The sequence below is a fragment of the Protobothrops mucrosquamatus genome, unplaced genomic scaffold, assembly GCF_001527695.2.
Source record: "Protobothrops mucrosquamatus isolate PMUCROS unplaced genomic scaffold, P.Mucros_1.0 scaffold4136, whole genome shotgun sequence".
Lineage (NCBI taxonomy): Eukaryota > Metazoa > Chordata > Lepidosauria > Squamata > Viperidae > Protobothrops > Protobothrops mucrosquamatus.
In genome coordinates, this window is record NW_015390064.1 from 54419 (window position 1) to 80311 (window position 25893).

Genomic DNA, 25893 nt, shown 5'->3' on the forward strand with positions numbered 1-25893 from the left:
AGGTGCACGCACAGGGGTAAACCAGGATCATTCGCCGCAATGTCCTCGGAGGTCTCCGGACGTGCGACCGAGCATCTGTCACACAGTCCTCGGAGGTCTCCGGGCGTGCGACTGGCTTGCAGGAAGATACGGGGGGGCGCTGCGTCTCCCACCATGGTGATGTGGCGCCAACCATCAGCGAGCCGAGCCCCGGGAACCTTCTGGGATGAGAGTGGCGTCACAAGGGATAAATAGAACTTTATTTAAATAAACATATCTCAACATCTTTGTACAAATTACAAGTCCCCAGGTCCAGAATCCTAGGCGCCAAAGTTGGCCGAAGGGCCTTTCAGCAGGTCCACCAGGATGTCCAAGAGCTGGCTGTGTTGGTGGTGGAGGTCCCCAGGAATGGCCGCCATCTCGTAACAGAGGCAGGTCTCCACCATCCGGGACAGCGCCACCCGGAAGTCGCGGAGGAGCCGTATGGTGTACGAGTCGCCTTCCAGCACCAGTAGGTCACTGTCGACCAAGGAAATGGTGGCCCGCCAGCCGTCGTCTTGGGAAGAAAGGACAAAGAGAGGTGAAGCGGCAGTTCTTGAGGAGAATTCTTATACATTAATTGATTTTTTTGTTAAAAAATGTTATCGACTTACGACAGCTCCTTTAGCGACCGTCCCACGCTAGAACGGCACTGGAAAAAGGGATTTAGGACCGTTTTTCACACTTACAATCGATGCAGCATCCCCAGGATCATGTGATCAAACTTCAGATGCTTGGCAACCGACTCGTATTTATGTCGGTCGCAGTGTCCTTGGGGTCACGGGACCAAAATTCAGACGCTTGGCAACCGACTCGTATTTATGACGGTCGCACTGTCTTGGGATCAAAATTCAGATGCTTGGCAACCGACTCATATTTATCACGGTCTCAATGTCCCGGATCAAAATTGAGACGCTTGGCATCTGACTCGTATTTATGACGGCCGCAGTGTCCCGGGGTCACGTGATCAAAATTGAGACGCTTGGCAACCGACTCGCATTTATGACGGTCGCAGTGTCCTGGGGTCACGGGACCAAAATTCAGACGCTTGGCAAACGACTCGTATTTATGACGGTCGCAGTGTCCCGGGATCAAAATTCAGACACTTGTTGCCGACTCGTATTTACGGTTGCTGACTCGTACTTATGACAGTTGCAGTGTCCTAGGATGACGTAATCAAACTTCAGACGCTTGGCAACCGACTCATATTTGTGACGGTCGGAATGTCCCAGGATTATGTGATTCAAATTCAAATGCTTGGCAACCGACTCACATTTATGACGGTTGCAGTGTGCCGGGGTCACGTGATCCCGTTTTGCGACTTTCTGAGAAGCAACATCAATGGGGTTCGCCTAACCACCGTGTTACTAACTTGACAACTGCAGTGATTCACTTAAAAACCGTAGGAGGGAAGGTCGTAAAATGGGGCAAAAACTGACCTAACAAAAAAGCATTTTCTGACACACGTGGGCAGCTGGCGGGAGCCTGCAAAGCCTGAACCATGTCTAATGGAATGTACAGGTAGTCCTTGACGTACATCACGGCCCAAAATTCCCGTTGCTAATTCGAGACATTTGTTAACCGAGTTTTACCATTTTACGACCGTTTCCTGCGGTGAAGTGAGTCAAAGGGTGGTTACAATGAATCCGACTTCCCTGTCGAAAGTCCCAAAAGGGGATCATGTGACCCCGGGACATTGCGACCGTCGTAAACGTTAGCCACTTGCCAAGTGTCTAAATTTTGATCTCGTGACCAACGGCTGTTGAGGGTGAAAAACGGTCACAAGTCCCGTTTTTTTCAGTCCCGTTTGTAACTTCAGTCAGTAAACAAACTGTTGTAAGTGGAGGAGTACCTGTAGGTAGGAAAGACCGAGGAAGCTCACCGAGAGGGAGTGATTAAAACATTATTTGGGGGACAGAGAGGGGAGAGAATCAACTGTCTGCGACCGGGGGGGAGGGAGGCCAGGGGCTCCCAACATATTGGCCACTGGGCTGTGTGAAAGGCTCGCCGATATGGACGTATGCGCGTGCATGCACAGCCCCACTTGCCGAAGCGTTGATGTGAGCGTCGCAGGCATCTGTGGCCCCATTTTCACAAGCGTCGTTGTGACTGTGGCGGGTGTTTGTGGCACCATTTTCCTGAGCGTCGCTGCGAGTGCTCACGTGAGCAATGGGTGTTTGTGCCCGTGTGAGCACATGTGTTCAACCCCCCTCTCCACAAAACAATCCCTTCTTAACCCCCGTTCCCCCGCATGCTCTGGGCCACAAACCCCAAAAAGGTTGGGAAGCTCTGTTCTAGGCAACAGCGCGGGACATGAGCCGAGAGACAGAGATCCGATTCCTCACCCCGCACGTAGACATCCGTATCGGTCATCAGCAGCACCGCCAGCGGATGTACTTGCGAGGAGTCCCGCACGAAGACGCCCCCGTTGGACTTGACCGCCATGAAGTAGGTCAGCCAACGGCTGTACAGCTTGGAGGACTCCCTGCGGAGGAGAAAGCGAGGGATATCGCATGCGTCGGCTCGTGCCTATCTGGCGAACAAATTGGCGCCCCAGGAGGGACCTACCTGTTGATGGTGGATTTGTGCAAAAGGACGGTCCCCGCTTTGGTCCGGTATGTATAGCTGTTCGGTTTGAACTTGCCCTGTCTGGTCACCTTCCCTTGCCGGACCTGCGGAGATAAAAAGGACATATACTGACGGCGGTTCAATAATACGACACTGACAGCTGTCCGCGGGAACTAATCAAGGGGAGAAGCAACCTGGAATTAAGGAGACATTTCCTGACAGTGAGGACAATTAACCAGTGAAACGGCTTGTCACAGGGAGTTGTGGGTGCTTCATCACTGGGGATTTCTAAGAAGAGACTGGACAGTCACTCGTCTGATATGCTACAGGGTCTCCTGCTTGAGCAGGGGGCTGGACTAGATGACCTCCAAGGTCCCTTGCAGCCCTATAAGGCAGGAAGGCAGGAAATAGAGTGGGATAGATGGATACAAGGGAGGAAGGGAGGGATGGAGAGAGGGAGGGAAGACAGGAAGAAGGAAACAAGACAGGAAGGAAGGAAGGAAGGGGGGTAGGAAGAATGGAAGAAAGGAAGGAAGGAAGGAAGGAAGGAAGGAAGGAAGGAAGGAAGGGGGATAGGAAGGATGGAAGAAGGGATGGATGGATGGATGATTGGAAGGAAACAAGGAAGGAATGAGAGGAAAAGGAGTGGGAAGGATGGAAGAAAGGATGGATGGATGGATGGATGGATGGATGGATGGAAGGAAGGAAGGAAGGAAGGAAGGGGGTCCACCTATTCTCCAAAGCACCAGAAGGCAGCACAAGAAACAGCGGAGGGAAACCGATCAAGGAGAGGTGCAACCTGGAATTAAGGAGAAGCTTCCTGACACTGAGGACAATTAACCAGTGGAACAGCTTGCCACAGGAAGTTGTAGATCCTACACCACTGGAGGTTTTTAAGAAGAGAAAATGGACAGCCACTTGTCTGAAATGGTATAGGATCTTCTGCTTGAGCAGGGGGTTGGACTAGAAGACCTCCAAGGTCCCTTCCAACTACTACTACTACTACTACTACTATTACTACTACTACTACTTCTTCTTCTTCTTCTTCTTCTTCTTCTTCTTCTTCTTCTTCTTCTTCTTCTTCTTCTTTCTTCTTCTTCTTCTTCTTCTTCTTCTTCTTCTTCTTCTTCTTCTTCTTCTTCTTCTTCTTCTTCTTCTTCTTCTTCATCATCATTATTATTATTGATCATCGCACAATCAGCCAGATGTTCAGACTGGATTTGGCATTTTTGTCTACCTATCGAGTCCTTACCGAGGACCTGGGATGGGCAGATGTGGATGTTTGATGGTATTACAGATCTCGTCGCAGGATGGAAGCGGTACCTAGTAAGGTCGCCTTTTGCAATTGACTGATGGCGAATTTGTCAATGCCGATGATGGTGTCCAAGTGGTGCTCCAACTGTTTTGGGATGGCACCCAAGGCGCCTATTACTATTGGTACTACCCCTTCCTTGCTTTTGCTCTAAGGGAAAAGTGAAAGAGACCCCTCCCTTCCTTATTTCCCAACATTCCTCGGGATCTCCTAAGGCACCCTGTTAGATACAGCATTCCATGAGGTGGAAACCCATGTGCTGGACTCTCTCCACAAACTGCCCTCCCTTCTGGCACTGATGACGTTCCCTAGTTGGGTCATGAAACGTCTGCAAGGAAACCACCCAGCTCGGAGAGCACCAAGGAGCCCAGAAGTGTCCCACAACCTCTCTCTCTCTCTCTCTCTCACACACACACACACACCTGGATGAGGTTGGGGTACAGCCCGGCCATCAGGACCCCCTTCACCAGTTCCTCCTCCTCACTGTACTGGTTGCACACCGAGGACGGCAAGAGGCAATCCGAAGGCGTCGGGACCAGGTAGGCTTCGTAGAGGTTTTCGGAAAACTGCTTCACCAGGCCTGCGGGAGGGGTACAGAGAGAGAGAGAGTGGACTTTAACTCCCAGAATTCCCCAGCGAGCATATCGTCAATACAGGCTGGTTGCCAAAGACAGGGGAAGTCCTCGAATTACAACCGTTTGCTTAGCGACCGTTCAAAGTTGGAACGGCCCTCAAAGACGGGGACTTCGGACCGTTTTTCACACTGAGTGTGCTAGCATGCCCAGAATCCCATGATCAAAATCCAGACGCTTGGCAACCGACTCATCTTTACAATGGTCGCAGCATCCCGGGGTCCCATGATCAAAATTCAGACACTTGGAAACCGACTCATATTTTACGATTGTTGCAGTGTCCCGGGTGACACTGTGATCCTCGTTGGCGACTTTCTGACGAGCAAAGTCAACGGGGCAAGCCGGATGCACCCAGCAACCGTGGGACTAATTTAACCACTTCAGTGACTCACTTAACGACGGGGGTAAGGACGGTCGTAAAATGGAGCAACCCCCCGAACAACTGTCTCGTTTAGCAGCGGAAACGCGGGGTTAATTTTGGTCATGAAGCCGAGGATTAGCTCTAGCCAGATTTTGATGACACGACGGTCATAAGGCCGAGGACTTGTCATAAGTCACTTTTGTCTGCCTCCTTAAGAATTGCTTCTTTCTCTCTTTCCCTCTGTTCTTTTTCCCAATATAATTGAGGGCCAGCTGTATTTATTAATTAAACAAATTTATATAGCCTCCCACCTTAAGGAAAGTGACTTTCGGTGGATTACAACGAACCGGGCGAAACAGTGAATAAACGAGACATTCATTAGTTAACGTGGTTATATCGTCGTTATTAAAAATGAGTTTAAAATGATAAAAGGGGAAAAAAGGAGAAAAGACGGAGAGGTGGTGACGCCGCTCCGAGGATCGTGCTACTCACCGTTGATAAAGCGCAAACTCGGGGCGTAGAGCGAATAATCCTGCAGATAGTCGTCACGCGCACGGCTGTCTCTGCGCCGCAGGATGTCTTCCCAGCCCGCCACAGCCCGCACGAACGCCAGGTGATCGCTGCCGCTCTCTCGACTCAGAACGGCCTTGGCCTAAGGGGGAAACCATTGCAAGAAAAGACAGAATAACCAAAGGGACCTTGGAGGTCTTCTAGTCCAACCTTTTGCGACTGACTGACGCTCACAGTGATCAGAGAGCACAAGTGTGGGGCTGCGAACACCCACAATGCTCGTGCGAATGGGACCGCGAAAGCCCATGACGGTCACAGTTACCCTCGCAGGAGTGGGGCTGCGAACGCCTGTGAAATCCGTGGCAATGCTCGCGAGAGTGGGCCCACGAGCACCCACAACTCATTCTAGCAGGGTCACAAATGCCCACGAGAAATGCTGTGAATGCCCAGGACACCCGTGGCGACGCTCCTGCGAGAGGGGCCGTGAACGCCCACAACGCTCGCGCGAGTGTGGACACAAATATCTGCGACAGTCCCACGAGTGGGGCCAAAAACATCCGTGATGCTAGTGATGATGCTCAAGCGAGTGGGGCCGTGAACACCCACGAAGCTCGTGCTAATGGAGCTGCAAACACCCATGAAGGTTGCGGCGACGCTTGTACGAGTGAGAGTGCGAATGCCCGTGATGCGGCAACGCTCGCATGAGTCGGGACACAAACATCCACGACGCTTGCGCAAATAGGGCCACAAATCTCCGTGATATGGTGACGTTTATGCAAGTGGGGCCACAAACACCCGTGACACTCATGTTGCACGAGTGGGACCATGAACAGCTATGATGCTCGTGCAAGCAGGGCTGTGAACGCCCATGACGCTCAAACAAGTGCGGCCAGAAATGTCTCTCACACTTGCAGCGACACTCGCGCAAGCGACGCGGCGAACACGAGCAAAGCATGCCTGAGTGGGGCTCTGCGCACGTGGGCACATCAGCCAGCCACGTGCTCGACCTGGTGGCCGGTAGGCAGTGGACTAGGAGTGGATTGTGGCCCACGGATTGGGGACCCCTGTTGTAGTTCAACTGCAGGACGGTGGGGGAGACGCAGCCAGTTCGGTCGCCGGCCGCGCTCGAGACGAGAACCCTGCGGGCTCCTCACCTTGTCCACCTCCGTACGGTTCTGCAGGCTGCTGCTGAAGGGGTCCCGGGTGAGGCAGGAGACAATGAGGAGGAGTGGCTGGATACAGCGGTAGATGGAGGCCAGCACGATGGCCTTGGCCAGCCGGGGGTCGGTGGAGATCTGGGCCAGGCGCTTGCCCAGCGTGGTCAAAGCCTCTCGGTGGTCCAGCACTCCTGGAAGGGACTCGGCGTGAGCGAACGGAGAGGTGGAAAGAGAACAGACACCCGTCGGCCGTTTTCACCCCGGAACTCACCGATCTCCTGCAGCAGGATGACGGCCTCGTCCACCGCTTTGATGTCGGGGCTGTCCAGGGCTTTGGAGAGGAACTCGACGGCCTGCAAGCCAAAACCAGGGGCAATTCAATTCCCTTCGGAGCTGGAAGGGACCTCGGAGGTCTTCTAGTCCAACCCCCGGCTCAAGATCCTTACAGAATCATGGAAGGGTAGAGGCGGGAGGGTCCTTGGAGGTCATTTAGTCCAACCCCCTGCTCAGGCAGGAGGACCCTTAACAGAATCAAAGAATGACAAGAGATGGAAGGGACCTCGGAGGTCATCCAGTCCAACCCTCTGCTCAAGCAGGAGACCATGTCAGACCAGCGGCCGTCCGGCCTCTTCTGAAAAGCCTCCAGGGATGGGGCAACCTCCACTGGATGTCATCCCATGATTCTGGAAGGGTCTCCTGCTTGAGCAGGGGGTTGGACTGGATGACCTCCAAGGTGCCTTCCAACTCTGTCATCCTATGATTCTGTAAGACTCTCCTCCTGGAGCAGGGGGTTGGACTAGATGACCTCCAAGATCCCTTCCAATATGATTGTGTAAGGATCTCTTGCTTGAGCAGGGGGTTGGGCTACCTCCAAGATCCCTTCTAATATGATTGTAAGGATCTCCTGCTTGAGCATGGGGTTGGACTAGATGACCTCCAAGGTCCCTTCCAACTTTGTCATCCCATGCTTCTGCAAGGGTCTCCTGCTTGAGCAGGGGGTTGGACTGGATGACCTCCAGGGCCCCTTCCAACTCTCATCCTGTGATTCTGTATGGCTCTCCTCCTTGAGCAGGGGGTTGGACTAGATGACCTCCAGAATCCTTTCCAATATGATTCTCTCTCGAGCAGGGGGTTGGACTAGATGACCTCCAGGGTCCCTTCCAACTCTATTCTTCTATGACTGTGTAAGGGTCTCCTGCTTGTGTGTGTGTGGGGGTCAGACTAGAAGACCTCCCGGGCCCCTCCCAACTCTGTCATTCCACGATTCTGTAAGGGTCCCCTGCTCGAGCAAGGGGGTCAGCCTAGATGACCTCCCGAGGTCCCTCCCAACTCTGTCCGTCTGTAATTCCGTTAAGGCTTTTGTGCTGTGAGCAGACACTAGTAAGGTACGCCTGGCGTTAAGCGACTCTTAAAATATCAGAAACCCCCCCCCCATCCCCTCCTGGTGCCATTCCCACGTTCCGCGGTCTCGGCGGACAGCTCACCGTCTTCTCCGGCTGGTGGATCTTGGTTTGGACTACCAGGTTCTCCAGCGGCGTGCGTAGGATCTCGGGCACCTGGTAGGTGGGCATGCGTTCCAGTCGGCTGCGAGGGAAGAGGTGGTAGGCGAAGCCCGACTGGCAGCGTCCGGCTCGGCCGCGTCGTTGGATGACGTTCGACTTGGACACCCAGACGGTCTCCAAGCACGAAACCTGGGCGAAGGGGAAGACGGATGGAAAACGAAATCGACCCGGAACGAAGGAAGAAGCGAGGACGATTAACCAGGGGAACTGCTGGCCACCAGACGTGGTGGGTGCTCCATCACTGGAGGGTTTTTTTTTTTAAGGAAGAGACTGGATATCTGTTTGTCTCCTGCTCGAGCAGGGGGATGGACTGGAAGATCTCCTGGGTCCCTTCCCGCTTTATTCGGATTGAGCGTTGGTTTCTGGGGTTGGCTTCAGATAATCAAGCACCCTTCAGGCCTTAAACCGAATCCTAGCCCTAAACCTAGTCTTAGGCATAACCCGTAAACCTAACCCTAGCCGTAGCGTTAACCCTAATCCTAAACTTAAACCTAACCCTAACCCCAGTCCTAATGCATAACTTTAACCGAACCCCTAGCCCTAATTCGTATCTTAAACCTAATCTTAGTCCTAGCCTTAGCCCTAATTCATAACTCTAACCCAAACCCTAGTCCTAATTCTAACCCTAACCCTAGTCCTAACCTTAAACCTAACCCTAACCCTAACCTTAGTCTTTAACCCTAACCCTAACCTTAAACTTAACCCTAACCCTAGTCCTAACTCTGACCCTAACCCTAGTCTTAACCGTAATCTTAAACCTAACCCTAACCTGAAACCTAACTGTAACCCTAACCCCTAACCCTAACTCTAACCTTAAACCTAACCCTAACCTTAGTCTTTTCTCTAACCCGAATCCTAACCTGAAATCTAACCCTAACCCTAGTCCTAAACCCTAACCTTAAACCTAATCCTAATTCTAGTCCTAACTCTAACCTTAAACCTAACCCTAACCCTAGTCCTAAACCCTAACCCTAGTCCTAAATCCTAATCCTAGTCCTAACTCTAACCCTAACCTTAAACCTAATCCTAACTCTAGTCCTAACTCTAACCTTAAACCTAACTCTAACCTTAGTCTTTTCTCTTACCCTAATCCTAACCTGAAACCTAACCCTAACCCTAGTCCTAAACCCTAATCCTAGTCCTAACTCTAACCCTAACCCTAATCTAACCCTAGTCCTAACTCTAACCCGAAACCTAACCTTAGTCCTATCTCTAACCCTAACCCTAAATATAACCCTAGTCCTAACACTAACCCCAACCGTAACCGAAACCTAACCCTAACTCTAACCCTAACCTTAAACCTAACCCTAGCTTAACTTGAGCCCTAATGTTCACCCTAGCCCCAACCCGTACCCTTAAATCTAATCCTAACTCTAGTCCTAATTCTATCCCTAATTTTAAACCTACCCCTACCCCTCATCCTAACCCTAGCTGGAGACGTCACAAGCGGGAGGAAGCAAGCTAGTCCGCCCTCTCTCCCCCACCCCCTGGGGCTCTCCGAAAAGAGCCAGGAAGCCCCCCCGAAGGAGAAGGAGCCCCCCCGCATCCTTAACCCTGGTTCTTCAGGCTCAAACCTTGGTCTTCAGATCGTAGCGCTCCTCCTTGTGGGTCCCGCTGTCCACCACGTGGACGATGTCGTTGATGGTGATGGAGGTTTCGGCGATGTTGGTGGCCAGGACGATTTTCCGGACCCCGGCGGGAGGCCGGGGGAAGATGCTCTGCTGGTCCATCATGGGGATGTTGGAATGAACTAAACGGGGGTGGGAGGGGAAGAGGAGGAAGAGGAAGAAAAATCTCAGCTTTTAGGCTTCTTGTCTTCCCCACCTTCTCCGGAGTGGCGTCGTAGCGCTCACCAACGTATCGACCGGGAAAAAAACGCCCGTTTCCGGATAGGCGTTGTGGCGCTCGCCGTTTCGACCGAAAAAAACCCACCCGTTTCCGGATAGGCGTTGTGGCGCTCGCCAACTTTTCGACCAGAAAAAGAAACGCCCCTTTCTGGATAGAACGGCCGAAATCGTTCCCGCCGGCCTTGGCTCCCAGCCTGCCCCGGAGAGCAACGGACGGCGTATTAGTTTCACCTGGTAAGATAAGGTAGCGGCTGTTGTGGGACCCGAGGATTTCCAAAAGACGCTGCTGGACCCCTTTAATCTCCTGCCAGCCGGGAAGGAAACAGAGGATGCCGCCTGGAAAGAGAGAGAGGGGGGAAAAAACGGGACGTCCCGTTTCATAAAAGTGGGATTTGAGGGGGGGGGNGAGGAAGGAAAAGAGGGACGGAGGCAGGAAGGAAGAAAAAGAGGGGAGGGAGGGAGACAGGAAGGAAAAGAGGGACGAAGGAAGTAAAAGGGGGAAGGGAGGAAGGAAAAGAGGGAAGGAGGCAGGAAGGAAGAAAATGAGGGGAGGGAGGGAGACAGGAAGAAAGGAAGGAAGGAGGGAAGGAAAAGAGGGACGAAGGAAGTAAAAGGGGGGAGGAAGGGAGGGAGGGAGGAAGGAAGGAGGAAGGAAAAGAGGGACGGAGGCAGGAAGGAAGAAAAAGAGGGGAGGGAGGGAGACAGGAAGAAAGGAAGGAAGCAAGGGAGGAAGGAAGGGAAAAAAAGAGGGGAGGGAGGGAGGAATGACCAGAGGGGGAAGGAGGGAGAGAGGAAGGAAAGAGGCAGGGAGGGAGAGAGGAAAAAAAGGAGTGAGGGAGACAGGAAGAAAGGAAAAGAGGGACGAAGGAAGAAAAAGAGAGGGAGGGAGGGAGGAAATCAAAGCCCGCAGGTTCATCAAAATGGCCGACTGAGGAATCATGGGAGTTGAAGTCCGCCAGTCAGGAAAGGGCCAAGTTGGAAGACCCCTGAGAGTCTGGATCCAAGCCCGCAGTTTCATCAAAATGGCCGACTGAGGAATTCTGGGAGTTAAAGTCCACCAGTCATAAAAGGGCCAAGTTGGAAGACCCCTTGGCTGAATTAACCGTCATCGGTTAATTCCCCCACCCCAAAGCAAAGCGAGCCTCCACCGCCCGGCAAAACCCGGTTGGATCCACTTCTACGGCCAACCCAACGAGCTTGAGCGGCACGTGGGGGGGGTGGAGACAGAGGGACTCCCACCCACCTGGTTCTCCATGGGCATCGATCTGAAGGATGAGATCGGCGATCAGCTCGAGATCCAGGACACACTCGTCGTCCGATTGCTGGGGGGGGAGGGTGTGGAGGGGGGAGAAGAGAGAGAGAGAGAGACAGTGACGGGGCAGGTAATCCTCGACTTACGACCAGGACCGAGCTCAAAGTTCCCGTTGCTAAGCGAGACACAGGTTACAGGAGTTTTGGTCCAGTTCATCTCCGTCTTGTCTTTAGATCTCTCTATCCTTAGCCGTTTCTCCGTTATCCATCCATCCATCTCTATTGGTCTCCCCCGTCTCTTTATTTCGATCTATCCCTATTTATCTGTTATCTACCCACCTACCTATTCATCCATCCATCCATATCTATTAATCTCCCTGTCTTTATTTCAATCTATCCCTATTTATCCATCCATCCATCCATATCTCCATCTGTCTTTATTTTGATCTCTATATCCCTATCTATTTCTCCATTATCTACCCTTCCTCCATCCATCTCTATCTCCGTGTTTATTTTGATCTCTCTATCCCTCTATTTATCCATTATCTACCCTTCCTCCATCCATCCATTCATATCTATCTCCATCTGTCTTTATTTTGATCTCTCTATCCCTCTATCCATTATCTACCCTTCCTCCATCCATCCATCCATCCATCCATATGTATTTATCTCCATCTGTATTTTGATCTCTCTATCCCTCTATTTATCCATTATCTACCCTTCCTCCATCCATCCATATCTATTTATCTCCATCTCTTTATTTTGATCTCTCTATCNAGGGAGGAAGGAAGGAGGAAGGAAAAGAGGGACGGAGGCAGGAAGGAAGAAAAAGAGGGGAGGGAGGGAGACAGGAAGAAAGGAAGGAAGCAAGGGAGGAAGGAAGGGAAAAAAAGAAAGGAGGGAGGGAGGAATGACCAGAGAGGGAAGGAGGGAGAGAGGAAGGAAAGAGGCAGGGAGGGAGAGAGGAAGGGAGGAAGGAAAAAAAGGAGTGAGGGAGACAGGAAGAAAGGAAGGAAGGAAAAGAGGGACGAAGGAAGAAAAAGAGAGGGAGGGAGGGAGGAAATCAAAGCCCGCAGGTTCATCAAAATGGCCGACTGAGGAATCATGGGAGTTGAAGTCCGCCAGTCAGGAAAGGGCCAAGTTGGAAGACCCCTGAGAGTCTGGATCCAAGCCCGCAGTTTCATCAAAATGGCCGACTGAGGAATTCTGGGAGTTAAAGTCCACCAGTCATAAAAGGGCCAAGTTGGAAGACCCCTTGGCTGAATTAACCGTCATCGGTTAATTCCCCCACCCCAAAGCAAAGCGAGCCTCCACCCCCCCCCGGCAAAACCCGGTTGGATCCACTTCTACGGCCAACCCAACGAGCTTGAGCGGCACGTGGGGGTGTGTGTGGAGACAGAGGGACTCCCACCCACCTGGTTCTCCGTGGGCATCGATCTGAAGGATGAGATCGGCGATCAGCTCGAGATCCAGGACACACTCGTCGTCCGATTGCTGGGGGGGTGTGTGTGGAGGGGGGAGAAGAGAGAGAGAGAGAGAGAGACAGTGACGGGGCAGGTAATCCTCGACTTACGACCAGGACCGAGCTCAAAGTTCCCGCTGCTAAGCGAGACACGGGTTACAGGAGTTTTGGTCCGGTTCATCTCCGTCTTGTCTTTAGATCTCTCTATCCTTAGCCGTTTCTCCGTTATCCATCCATCCATCCATCTCTATTGGTCTCCCCCGTCTCTTTATTTCGATCTATCCCTATTTATCTATTATCTACCCACCTACCTATTCATCCATCCATCCATATCTATTAATCTCCCTGTCTTTATTTCAATCTATCCCTATTTATCCATCCATCCATCCATATCTCCATCTGTCTTTATTTTGATCTCTATATCCCTATCTATTTATCCATTATCTACCCTTCCTCCATCCATCTCTATCTCCGTGTTTATTTTGATCTCTCTATCCCTCTATTTATCCATTATCTACCCTTCCTCCATCCATCCATTCATATCTATTTATCTCCATCTGTCTTTATTTTGATCTCTCTATCCCTCTATCCATTATCTACCCTTCCTCCATCCATCCATCCATCCATATGTATTTATCTCCATCTGTATTTTGATCTCTCTATCCCTCTATTTATCCATTATCTACCCTTCCTCCATCCATCCATATCTATTTATCTCCATCTCTTTATTTTGATCTCTCTATCCCTATCTATTTATCCATTATCTACCCTTCCTCCATCCATCTCTATTTATCTCCATCTGTCTTTATTTTGATCTCTCTATCCCTCTATTTATCCATTATCTACCTATCCATCCATATCTATTTATCTGTCTTTATTTTGATCTATCCCTATTTATCCATTATCTACCTATCCATCCATCCATCCATATCTATTTATCTCCATCTCTTTATTTTGATCTCTCTATCCCTATCTATTTATCCATTATCTACCCTTCCTCCATCCATCTCTATTTATCTCCGTCTTTATTTTGATCTCTCTATCCCTATCTATTTATCCATTATCTACCCATCCATCCATATTTATCTATTTATTTTGATCTATCCCTATTTATCCCTTACCTACCCATCCATCATCTATTTATCTCCATCTCTTTATTTTTATATCCCTATTTATCCATTATCTACCCATCCATCCATATCTCTTTATTTTGATCTCTCTATCCCTATTTATCCATTATCTACCCATCCATCCATCCATCCATCCATCTCTATTTATCTCCATCTGTCTTTATTTTTATCTCTATATCCCTATTTATCCATTATCTACCCATCCATCCATATCTATTTATTTTGATCTATCCCTATTTTTCCCTTATCTACCCATCCATCATTTATTTATCTCCATCTTTTTATTTTTATATCCCCATTTATCCATTATCCATTATCCATCCATCCATATCTATTTATCTCTTTATTTTGATCTCTCTATCCCTATTTATCCATTATCTACCCATCCATCCATCCACCCATATCTCCGTCATTTTTATCTCTATCCCTATTTATCCATTATCTACCATCCATCGATCCATATCTATTTATCTCCATCTGTCTTTATTTTGATCTCTCTATCCCTCTCTATCCATTATCTACCCATCCATCCACCCGCCCATATCTATGTATCTTTCTGTCCATCTTTATTTGTAACTCTCTACCTCTATCTATTTGTCTATTATCTGTCTCCTTCCTTCCTTTCTTCCCTTTTTTTCTTTCTTTCTATCCGGATCAGTCCTGAGCTGTCGGTTGCCCGTTTTCCACGCACCTGGCCACGGGTCCCCCACCCTTCCCCTTCCAGATCGCTCGCGTGCCCCGCTCACCTTGATCTCGTAGTGCCGATGCCGGCCGAGCATGGCCATCATATCCTCCAGGTAGTACTCCTTGACCGGATACATGAAGCCCGGCACTTTGACCACCGGACAGTCGCCAAAGTACTCCGAGAAACGCTGGTTGTCCCCCGTGGCGCTCATCAGAACCAGGCGCAGTTGCCGGTTCTGCTTCTGGATCCCCTTCAGCAGGATCAGCAGGAAGTCGGTGTTGACGTCCCGCTCGTGGACCTCGTCCACGATCACGTGGCTGACCCCCTCCAGCCGGGGGTTGCCCTGCAGCTTCCGCAGCAGGATGCCCACGGTGCAGAAGAGCAAGGCGCCGCCCCGGGCCGGCGGCTTGCTCTCCAGCCGCACCTGGTAGCCCACGTTGCGCCGCAGGCTGGGGCCCAGCTCCTGGGCCACGCGCTGGGCCACCGAGATGGCGCTGATCCGGCGGGGCTGGGTGATCACCACGTTGCACTGGGCGCCGCGCCCTTCCAGCAGGTAGTGTTCCAGCAAGAGCTGAGGGATCCGGGTGGTCTTCCCGCAGCCGGTGTCGCCGGCGATGACCACCACCGGGTGCTGCTCCACGGCCGAGAGGATGGCTTCCTTGTGGGAGTCCACGGGCAGGGAGGGGCTGTCGGGCCACAGGTTGCCCCGCCGTTTCCAGAGGGCCAGCAGGTTCTGGCTGAGGCGCAGCTCTTCCGATTCGGAGAGCGGGAGGTAGGTTTTCCCCGTGATGGCGTCGCTCAGGGCGCCGCTGCTCTCCTTGCTCAGGTTCATCACGTCGTCCGCCAGGCGCGGCCGGGACTCCCGGGAGTCGACGGGATACTGCGGAAAGCGGACAAGAGGGCTTTGGGGAGGGATCCGCTTGCAACGTGCCAGCCATCCCCCCACGCCCAACGGGCCGGAAGAGAGAGTCAATACACCGGAGGGCTACGGGGTTGTTTGTCCCGTCTCTGAGACAGGTTAGTCGTCGACTTACGAGCGTTCGGTTAGTGATTGTTTGAAGTGACAACCGTGCCTCACGGCCGTTGCCGCACCCCCACAATCAAGCGACTCGTTTGTGTGTGTGTGTGGATAGAGGTAGGTGGTGCTCGACTTACAATGATGGTTCGTTTAGTGACCATTTGAAGCGACAACGGTGCTGAAAAGGCCTCACGACCGTTGCAGCATCCCCACAGTTGGGTGGCTTGTGTGTGTGTGTGTGTGTGTGTGTTTGTTTAGCGACAGTTCGAAGTTAGAAGGCCCTGGAAAAAGGGACTGGAAACCGTTTTTCACTCTTACGACCGGTGTAGCATCTCCATTCAGGTGATGTGTGTTTTTGTTTGTTTGTGTTTGTGTGTGTGTGTGTGTGTATACATACATACATTACATACACACACACATATCCACACACGTGAACATATATATATAACACATATCCACACATGTACATATCCACACTACATATCCACACATGTACATATATACACTCACTACACACATATACATATACACACACTACACACACATATACTACACATACACACATATATACACACATGAACACACATATATACACATATGAACATACGCACACTACACATATACAAACATACATATATACACACTGCAGACATATACACACATGTACACATATATATACACTACACACAAGATCATACATATATACACTACACATATATAATAATAATAATAGTAAAGTTGGAAGGGACCTTGAAGGTCATCTAGTCCAACCCCCTGCTCAGGCAGGAAACCCTACACCATTTCGGACAAATGGCTGTCCAGTCTCTTCTTAAAAACTTCCAGTGTTGGAGCATTCACCGCTTCTGGAGGCAGGTAGTTCCACTGGTTAATTGTTCTCACTGTCAGGAAGTTTCTCCTTAGTTCTAGGTTGCTTCTCTCCTTGATCGGTTTCCACCCGTTGCTTCTTGTCCTGCCTTCAGGCGCTTTGGAGAATAGCTTGACTCCCTCTTCTTTGGGGCAGCCCCTGAGATATTGGGACACTGCTATCCTGTCCCCCCTCGTCCTTCTCTTCATTAAACTAGACATACCCAATTCCAGCAGCCGTTCCTTATATGTTTTAGCCTCCAGTCCCCTAATCATCTTTGTTGCTCTTCTCTGCACCCTTTCTAGAGTCTCAGCATCTTTTTTACATCGCGGTGACCAAAACTGGATGCAGCATTCCAAGTGTGGCCTTACCAAGGCATTGTAAAGTGGTATTAATACTTCACGTGATCTTGATTCTATCCCTCTGTTAATGCAGCCTAGCACTGTGTTGGCCTTTTGGGCAGCTGCAGCACACGGCTGGCTCCTATTTAAGTGATTGTCCACTAGGACTCCGAGGTCCCTCTCACAGTTACTACTATTGAGCAAGGTGCCACCTATGCTGTACTTGTGCAATTGGTTTTTCTTGCCTAAATGTAGAACCTTGCTTTTTTCACCCTTGAATTTCATTTTGTTAGATAGCGCCCAGTGTTCAAGTCTGTCCAGATCCTTCTGTATCTTAAGCCTGTCTTCTGGAGGGTTGGCTATTCCTGCCAGCTTGGTGTCGTATACACATGATCATACATATGTACACACTACACACATGAACATACATATATACATACACTACACACATATACACACCAACATACATATATACACACTGCAGACATATACACACATGTACATATATATATACACTACACACAAGAACATACATATATACACTACACACATATATACACATGAACATACATATATACACACTACACACATGTACATATATACACACACTACACACATGAACATACATATATACACATGAACATACACACTACACAAACATGAACATACATACACTGCACACATGAACATACAAATATACACTAAACACATATACGCACATGAACATACACACACTACACATATACACACACATGAACACATACACACATGAACATATATACACGCACTACACACACGCACATATATGTGTTCCTCACAACAGTTCCTTCAGTGACCATTTGAAGTTACAATAGCGCTGGAAAAAGGGACTTAAGTGTGTTTTTCACCCTTATTACCACTGTGGCATCCCCAGTCAGGTGACATGTGTGTTTGTGTGTAAATATATCTAGGTAGTCCTCAACTTATGACAGTTGGTTTAGAGAGTGTTCGAAATTACAACGGTGTTGAAAAAAATGGGACTAATTACTTGTGTCTGTGTCTATGTGTGTAGATACATATAGGTAATCCTTGACATACAACGATTCATTTAGTGACTCTGATTGTGTGTGTGTAACGACCGGGACAAAAAAGGTCATCAAACGGGGCACAGCTCAGTTAACGACTGTCTCACTTAGCAGCAAAAACTTTGGGTTCAATTATGGTCGTTAAGTCAAGGACTTACAACAGACCCAGGCTTATAACAGTCCATTTAGAGACCGTTTCAGCTCGTCCCGGACTTGTAACAGTCCGTTTAGTGACTTAAGTTACAACGGCACCGAAAAAAGGGACTTACGACTGTTCTTCACACTTAACGACCGTCGCAACCTCACCCAAGCTGGATTCGCTTAACGACCGTTGTGATGGACATCACAACCACAGGGGTCCACTTAACAGCTGGGGCGGGGGGGGCGAGCTGTCATAAAACGGGGCCAAAACTCACGTCAGAAACGTTACCCCTTCGCAATTGTTTCGGGGCTCCGCGGCGCCTCGGCTGGCGGGCCTCGGCGCTCCGCCCGACTTACGTGGTTCAGGTAGTTCTCGATCTTGCGCAACGTGGCCTCGGGGACTTTGATGTGGCAGGGCTTCCGCTGGTTCTCGCCCAGCTCCCGCAAGGAAGTCATGTTGTACATGGCGTGACTCAACGGATTGTTGTTCTTGTCCACTAAGCCGAGACTCTGGAGGGAGGGAGGGAGGGAGGGAGAGAAGCATGGTGAGACCGGGAACCCACGGGGAAATGGTAACATTCTGCGATTTGAGGTAATATCACGGTCAATTTGGAATATCCTGGAATATTCTGGAATGTTCTATCATTCGGTAATATTCTGCGATTTGGTAATCGGTAATTCAGGCTAGCAGCCGGAAGGGCTGGGAGATGGGAGTGCCCAGGAGTCCATGGGGAGATATTTATGTCATTTCCCGGTAAATCGATAATATCGCGCACTTCCATAATATCCTGAAATTCTGTAATTCCGCAATATTCGGTATTATCCTGTAATTCTATAATATCCTGTAATTCTGTAATATTCTGTAACTCGGTAAAATTCTGTCATTCGGTAATATCCTGAAATTCTGCAATTCCATAATATTCGGTAATATCCTGTAATTTTGTAATATTCTGTAATATCCTGCAATTCCATATTTGGTAATATCCTGTAATTCTATAATATTCGGTAACTTGGTAAAATTCTGTAATATTTGGTAATATCCTGTAAGTTTGTAATATTCTGTAATATCCTGCAATTCTATAATATTTGGTAATATCCTGTAATTCTGTAATATTCTGTAATATTCTGCAGTTCTGTAATATCCTGTAAAATTCTGTTAACTGTAAAATTCTGTCATATTCTGTAATTCTGTAAAATTCTGTAATATTTCGTAATGTCCTCTAATATTCTGTAATATTCTGTAATTCTATAATATTTTGTATTATAGAGATATATATCTAAATAGATACACATATATCTAATTATAGATAGGAAGATATCTAAATATAGATAGATAATAGATTAGATAGGATATCTAAATAGAGATACTATATATCTAATTAAAAATTATCTAAATATATGTAAATATCTAAATAGATAAATAGAAAGATATCTAATTAGATGTATATCTAAATATAGATTAGATAAATATCTAAATATAGATTAGATAAATATCTAGAGATAGATATATAAATAGATATAGATATCTAATGATAGATCTAAATATATATCTAAATACAGATGGATTGGATTAGATATAGATAATAATAGTAGTAGTAGTAGTAGTAATAAAGTTGGAAGGGACCTTGGAGGTCATCTAGTCCAACCTCCTAAATAGATATAGATATCTTAGATAGATGATATCTAAGTAGATATATTGCTAGTTTGACAGATCGATAATACACACACACACACACACAGTGTACATATACATATATATACATATATTTGTATATATGTACGTGTCTGTCTATACTGTTTTATTTAAACTAAATTTGTATACAGTAATTGTAGATAGATATCTAAATATAGATTAAATAGAGTTAGATAGATGATAGGATATCTAAATAGAGATACTATATATCTTCTAGATATCTAATTATAAAGATGTATATAAATATCTAGAGATAGATATATCTAAATAGATAAAAAGATATATCTAATTAGATGTATATCTAAATATAGATTAGATTAATATCTAGAGATAGATATATGATAAAGACATCTAATGATAGATCTAAATATATATCTGAATACAGATGGATTAGATAAGATTTAGATATCTAAATATACATATCTAAATATAGATATCTTATAGATATATCTAACTACAATTACATAGATATCTATATATATATATATATCTAGTTTGACAGAGCGATAATACACATATATATATACAGTATCTAAATATACAGATATTGCTAAATATAGACACGTACAGATATACGTATACAAATGTAAATGTATATATGTACTTGACTGTCTATATATGGTAACGTTTTATTGAAACTAAATTTGTCTATCAGTGATCACATGACTTCTGTCGATGTCTGACGCTAAATTAAAATCAAATGAACAAAAAAATAAAATGAAAAATCGCCACGTTCCCACCATCACAGGCTAAATAAAACTCAGCCACCGCAGGGCCCCGCGGAACGCTGTTCACGCGCTGCGGCTCCTGTCTCGCCACTCACCTTCAACTTCTGGCAGGCCAGCGCCGCGGCCTTGTTCTCCGCTTCCACTTTGCGACGGCCCTTGGCCGCGAAGGTCATGGGGCAGGGCCAGCGGAGGGTCAGTTTGCAGATCTTGGTCTTCGTGCCGACGGTCCGGAACTGCATGTATTCCTGTCGGAACGACAAAACGTCGGGAAGAGACGCTTTAACGTCCTCCGATTTTCGCCGAAAGCGATGTACACACACCTACACACACACACCTGGTTCAGATGGCAACTCACCTTGACGGTGGAGGAGGAGGTGGCGATCTGGATGACCTGGGCGAGGAGGTTTTTCGGGAGGGGAAACTGAGTCAGGGCGCGCAGGGCGGTGTTGTCATCCGTCATCTCCATCGAGAGTCCATCCCTGTACGGAGAAAAGACGAGGCAACCGCTCGGTCGTATCTCGGGGATTCGGTCCCCCTGCAAAGGGTCTGTTGCTGCCATAAGAGGGCGGTGCCTAGGCTTTAGGACCGTGAGCGTGGAGGGAGTCCTCGACTTACGACCGTTTGTTTAGCGAGTGTCCGAATCGGTGAGAAAAAGTGCCATACGACAGGTTTTTCGCTCTCGAGCGGTGGACATTGGGGACTGAGCTGTGGTCGTCTAAGTAGAGGACTAGCCGTAGTTCAATCGGCTTTGATGCTTAGGGATTGCCGAAGGGCCGCACAACCATTAACAATTGGGGGCACTCGCTTAAGGACGGCCACCATTGTTAAAACCAACTAGCGGTCAGATCAGCACCTGCATCCATGAGCGTCCTGCTTTATGACGGAAATTCCAGCCTCTGTTATGGTTGGGTTAGGGTCTCTCCTGCAAGTGACCTAACGTAGTCGCACGCCGAAGAACACCCCAACTTGCAAGCCCTACAGGTTAGTCCTCGGCTTACAACCGCAACCGAGCCCAGCTGCTAAGCGAGACATTTTTTTGTGAAGCGAGTTCGGCTCCATTTTACGACCTTCCTTGCCAATGGCGTTAAGTGAATCCCTGCAGTTAATTGAAGTCACATCGTTGGGAAGCGAAATCTGGCTCCCCCCCATTGACTCTGATCGTCCCGAAGGTTGCCAAACGGGATCATGGGACGCTCCCCGCCAGAACGCTGCGACCGTCATAAGTACAAGTCATTTGCCAAGCGTCGGAATTTTGATCATCGGACTGAGGGGATGCCAAGTCACTTTTTTCAGTGTCGGTGTAATTTCGGTCACTGAATGTGTCTAAGTCACTTTTTCCAGTTTCGTCGTTGCTTCGGTCACTAAATGAACCGTTGTAAGTCCAGGACTTGACCTTGTCAAGATGGAAGCCAGACCCTCCCAAGAGAGACCCTCACCCAGCCACCCAAGCCCAAGGCGTACCGACGTCGTACCTCAGGTCCCTGGGCGGCGTCTGGGCTCCCGGTCGCGACACGGAGATGCCGTTATGCACCTCAATGGCGTCCTCTTCCAGTTCCCCCTCCTCCAGCTCCCCCTCCTCCAGCTCCCCCTCCTCCAATTCCTCATTTCGGATGGGTTTGGGGAGAGGGGGGCTGTGCTCCAGGGGCTGCATGGGGTCCTCGGGCTCCATCCGCCGCCAGCAGGTCGAGAGGTCAGCCAGGGATGGCCCCGATTTCGACCGCCAGTGGCTTTCGGAGAACCACTTCCGGTCGGCGGCGCAGCCCAGCTGCTCGGCGAGCAGGCGGTACTTCGCCGCGTCGAAGAGCTCGTTGCGGGGTCCCAACAAGCCCCAACCCTGGAGAAGGGAGAGAGAGAGAGAGAGAGAGAAAGTGAGAAGGAAGGAGAAAAAGCTTCGGAGGGGATACATGGAGGACGAGTGCGGGAGAGCTCTGGCGCTCTCAGAGGTTGGTGGTTTTCGGGCAGACGTCTCGTAGCCAACCTAGGGAACGTCATCAGGGCTAGAAGGGAGGAGGGTTTGTGAGGAAGAGGAGGCAGAGGAAAAGGAGGAGGGAACATCATCAGTGCTAGAAGGGAGGGGGTTTGTGAGGAGGAGGAGGATTGTGGGGTCCTTGCTCTCCATTGCTAAGTGTTGTAACCATCCCTGCAGCATTTTAAGTCCCGCTAAGTGAAAATTGTGACCGGGCGACGAAAAGGGTGCAAAACCCGCACTGAAAGCTGCACCTTGAACAGCTGGCAAGCGGCCGCTGCGGCCTGTCTCTCCGCGTCGATCTTCTTGGCCCCATAGCCTTCCACTTCGACATTCTTGGGCCACTTGATGAGCAGCGTGACTTTCTGTAGAGAGAAAGAGAGCCAGCCTGAAGCGTTCGTCCTCGATTTACGACTGTAGAAGGCCCCCCCCCGTTGCAGTCGTTGTCGTGACAGAAAATGGTCAAACTACCGTTCGTCCTCAACTATAAAAGAGTCTCCCCGCTGCAGTCGTTAAGTCGTCAAAGAAAATAGTCAAAGTACCTTTCGTCCTCAACGTACGACTGTAAAAGAGCCTCCCCACTGCAGTCGTTAAGCCATGACACAAAGCGGTCAAGCAAACAAACCACAGCGACTCCTCGACATAAGACTACTACTGATCCCCACATTTCGCGGCTATGGGACAAATTTGTTCAGTCAGTTTTGCCCCGACTTACAACCTTTCTCACCACAATTGTTAAACGAATCACCACATTTCTTAAGCGAGTCCTACAGTTGTTAAGTGAATCTGTCTCCCTCCCGTTGACTTTGCTCGTCGGAAGGTCACAAAAAAGGATCACGGGACCCCGGAGACTCTGCGACCGTTGTAAATACGAGCCAGTTGCAATTTTGATCATGGTCGTTAAAAGTGAAAAATGGTCCTAAGTCACTTTTTTCCAGCGCTGCCGTAACTTTGGTGACTAAACGAACTGTCGTAAGTCGAGGACTACCCGTACTGCTGCATTCAGAATGTGGAATATTTACCTTTTTCCGCGGACCGTTGGTATGGATGTAGATTAACTTGTCCCTCGCATGGGAGATACCGAGAGCCCGACCGATGACGCTGTTGAGAAGGTTTTTCGGCTGCGGGAATTCCTTCAGCAAATCTCTTGTCTCTGCAATGAAACAGGACAAAACGGAGGGTGCTGTTGCGGTCGCCAAAATGTTGCTTTCCAAATGTACCGCGCAATGTGTATATACGGGACGGCGATGCCTGGCCTTTAGTTAAAACCAGCTGCAAAAGCTCAGGATGTGAGACGTTAAGTGAGGCTAAACTTAAGTTAGGGGGTCCTGGGTGCCCCCCTGAGATTTTAGTGGTTTTGTCGCAGACGTTTCGTGACCCAACTAGGAAACGTCATTAGTGGTAGAAGGGAGTGGGGTGTGTGGAGAGGAGGAAAAATGGGAGGAGGAGGAGAAGAGGAGGGGTCCTTGGTGCTCTGAGGTTGGGGGTTGATGTTTTGTGACCCAACTAGGGAACAACCTCAGTGGTAGAAGGGAGTAGGGTGTGTGGAGGGGGAGGAGAGGGAAAAGTAGGGGTTCCTTGGTGCTCTCTGAGGTTTGGTAGTTTTCTTACAGATGTTTCGTGACCCAACAGTTCCTCCCCCAATCCTGGCACAAAGGGGGGGTCAGCACCCCCACTTACCTGTGGATACATTCCCTCCCCGATCCTATGACATAATGCCCCCCTCAATGCTGGCCCAGGGGGGCATCAGACCCCTCACTTATCCTGGGGCACATCTCCCCAATCTATTTCCCCAGGACATAATGCCCCCCAATCCTGGCCCAAGGTGGGCAGGTGACCCCCTATTTACCCCAGGACACAATGCCCCTCAATGGTGGCTCAAAAGTGGGGGATCAGACCCCCACTTACCCTAGGGCAATTCCCCCCCAATCCTGGCCCAAAGGGAGGGTATCAGACCCCCACCCACCCGTCGGTATATTTCCTTCCCCCCCGATCCATTTACCCTTGGGCACAGGCACCCCAAATCCTGGTCCGAAGGAGGGGCATGAGACACCCCCCAACCCCAATCCTGGCTTGAAGGGAGCACCCCACTTACCCTGGGGCACATTCAGCCATCCTGGCCCAAAGGGGGGGCATAAGACCCCCACCCACTTGCCCTGGGGCTTATTTCCCCCCCGATCCAGGCGATGAGACCCCCCACTTACACCAGGACATAATGCTCTCCCAATCTGGCCTAAAGGGGGAGGTGGGATCCCCCACTTACCTCGGGGCACAATGTCCCTCGAATCTTGGCCGAAAGGGGGGGTCATGAGACCCCTACTCACTTACCCTGGGGTACATTTCCCCCCCCAATTCTGGCCCAAATGAAGGAATCAGACCCCCACCCACTTATCCCGGGGAAATCTCCCCTGATCCTGGCTCAAAGGGGGGCATGAGATCCCCCACCCACCCACTTACCCTAGGGCACATTTCTGCCACCAATCTTGGCCCAAAGGGGGGGCCATGAGACCCCCACTCACTTAGCCCGGGGTACATTTTTTACCCGGATTCTGGCCCAAAGGGGGGCATCAGACCCCCACCCATTTACCCTGGGGTAAATTGCCCCCCAAATCCTGGGCCAAGGGGGGCATCAGACTCCCCCCACCCACTTACCCCGGGGGGGGGATTCCTCCAATCCTGGCCCAAAGGGAAGGCATCAGACCCCCACCCACTTACCCCGGGGGAAATTCTCCCCCCCATCCTGGCCCAAAGGGTGGGGGCAGGAGACCCCCACCCACTTACCCCGGGTGGGGAATTCCTCCCCCGATCCTGGCCCAAAGGGGGGGGCATGAGACCCCCACCCACTTACCCCGGGGGGGGGAAATTCTCCCCCCCGGATCGTGGCCCAAAAGGGGGGGCATGAGACCCCCACCCATTTAACCCGGGGGGGGAATTCCTCCCCCCGATCCTGGCCCAAAGGGGGGGCATCGGACTCCCACCCATACCCCGGGGGGGGGAATTCCTCCAATCCTGGCCCAAAGGGGGGGCCCACTTACCCCCCGGGGGGAATTCCTCCCCCCCCCGATCCTGGCCCAAAGGGGGGGCAGGAGACCCCCCACCCACTTACCCCGGGGCAGCCGGGGGGGCGAGAGCCGCAGGCAGGCGCCGTCCTCGCCGTCTCCTCGGTCGCCGGTCCCCGGCTCGCCCTCCCGGCCCATTTCCACTGCCGCCTCCTCCGTCCCGGCCACCCGGCTGTAGCAGCGGGACCGCCACGGGCCCATCAGCCCCGCGAAGGAGCCGCCGCCGCCGCCGCCGCGCAGGAAGGCCTGCAGGAGCCGGGAAGGAACCGCCATGCGGAGCGCAGGAGAACCGGGGCAGAGAGAGCGCGCGGCCAGAGCGTCCGCGGCGGCGGAGGGGGGGGGAGAGGGAGAACGGCCCCGCGCGGCGCCCGGAGGAACAGCGGGGATGGAGAGCAGGGCCAGAGCGTCTACGGACGAGGGGGACGAGGGGGAGCGTCCCCGCGCGGCGCCTGGAGGAACGGGGGGGCAGAGAGAGCGCGCGGCCAGAGCGTCTACGGATGAGGGAGACGGGGAGCGTCCCCGC

General features: G+C 50.3%; 1 protein-coding gene across 1 annotated transcript in view; it reads right to left on the reverse strand.

Moving 5' to 3' along the window:
* Positions 1-245: 245 nt before the first annotated feature.
* Positions 246-25893, reverse strand: part of DHX30 (DExH-box helicase 30) — a 32466-nt gene continuing 6818 nt past the window's right edge. The window contains exons 2-19 of the mRNA XM_029286580.1: positions 23334-23462; positions 22566-22676; positions 21818-22179; positions 20701-20824; positions 20441-20590; positions 18282-18434; positions 14557-15375; positions 12634-12712; positions 10199-10303; positions 9695-9870; positions 8043-8249; positions 6830-6911; positions 6556-6749; positions 5384-5543; positions 4321-4478; positions 2587-2690; positions 2364-2503; positions 246-535 (exon numbers count right to left, since the gene is read on the reverse strand). Of these exons, the coding sequence (XP_029142413.1) occupies positions 300-535; positions 2364-2503; positions 2587-2690; positions 4321-4478; positions 5384-5543; positions 6556-6749; positions 6830-6911; positions 8043-8249; positions 9695-9870; positions 10199-10303; positions 12634-12712; positions 14557-15375; positions 18282-18434; positions 20441-20590; positions 20701-20824; positions 21818-22179; positions 22566-22676; positions 23334-23462 (3489 nt within the window). The 3' untranslated portion in view covers positions 246-299. The remainder of the gene's footprint in view (positions 536-2363; positions 2504-2586; positions 2691-4320; positions 4479-5383; positions 5544-6555; positions 6750-6829; positions 6912-8042; positions 8250-9694; positions 9871-10198; positions 10304-12633; positions 12713-14556; positions 15376-18281; positions 18435-20440; positions 20591-20700; positions 20825-21817; positions 22180-22565; positions 22677-23333; positions 23463-25893) is intronic.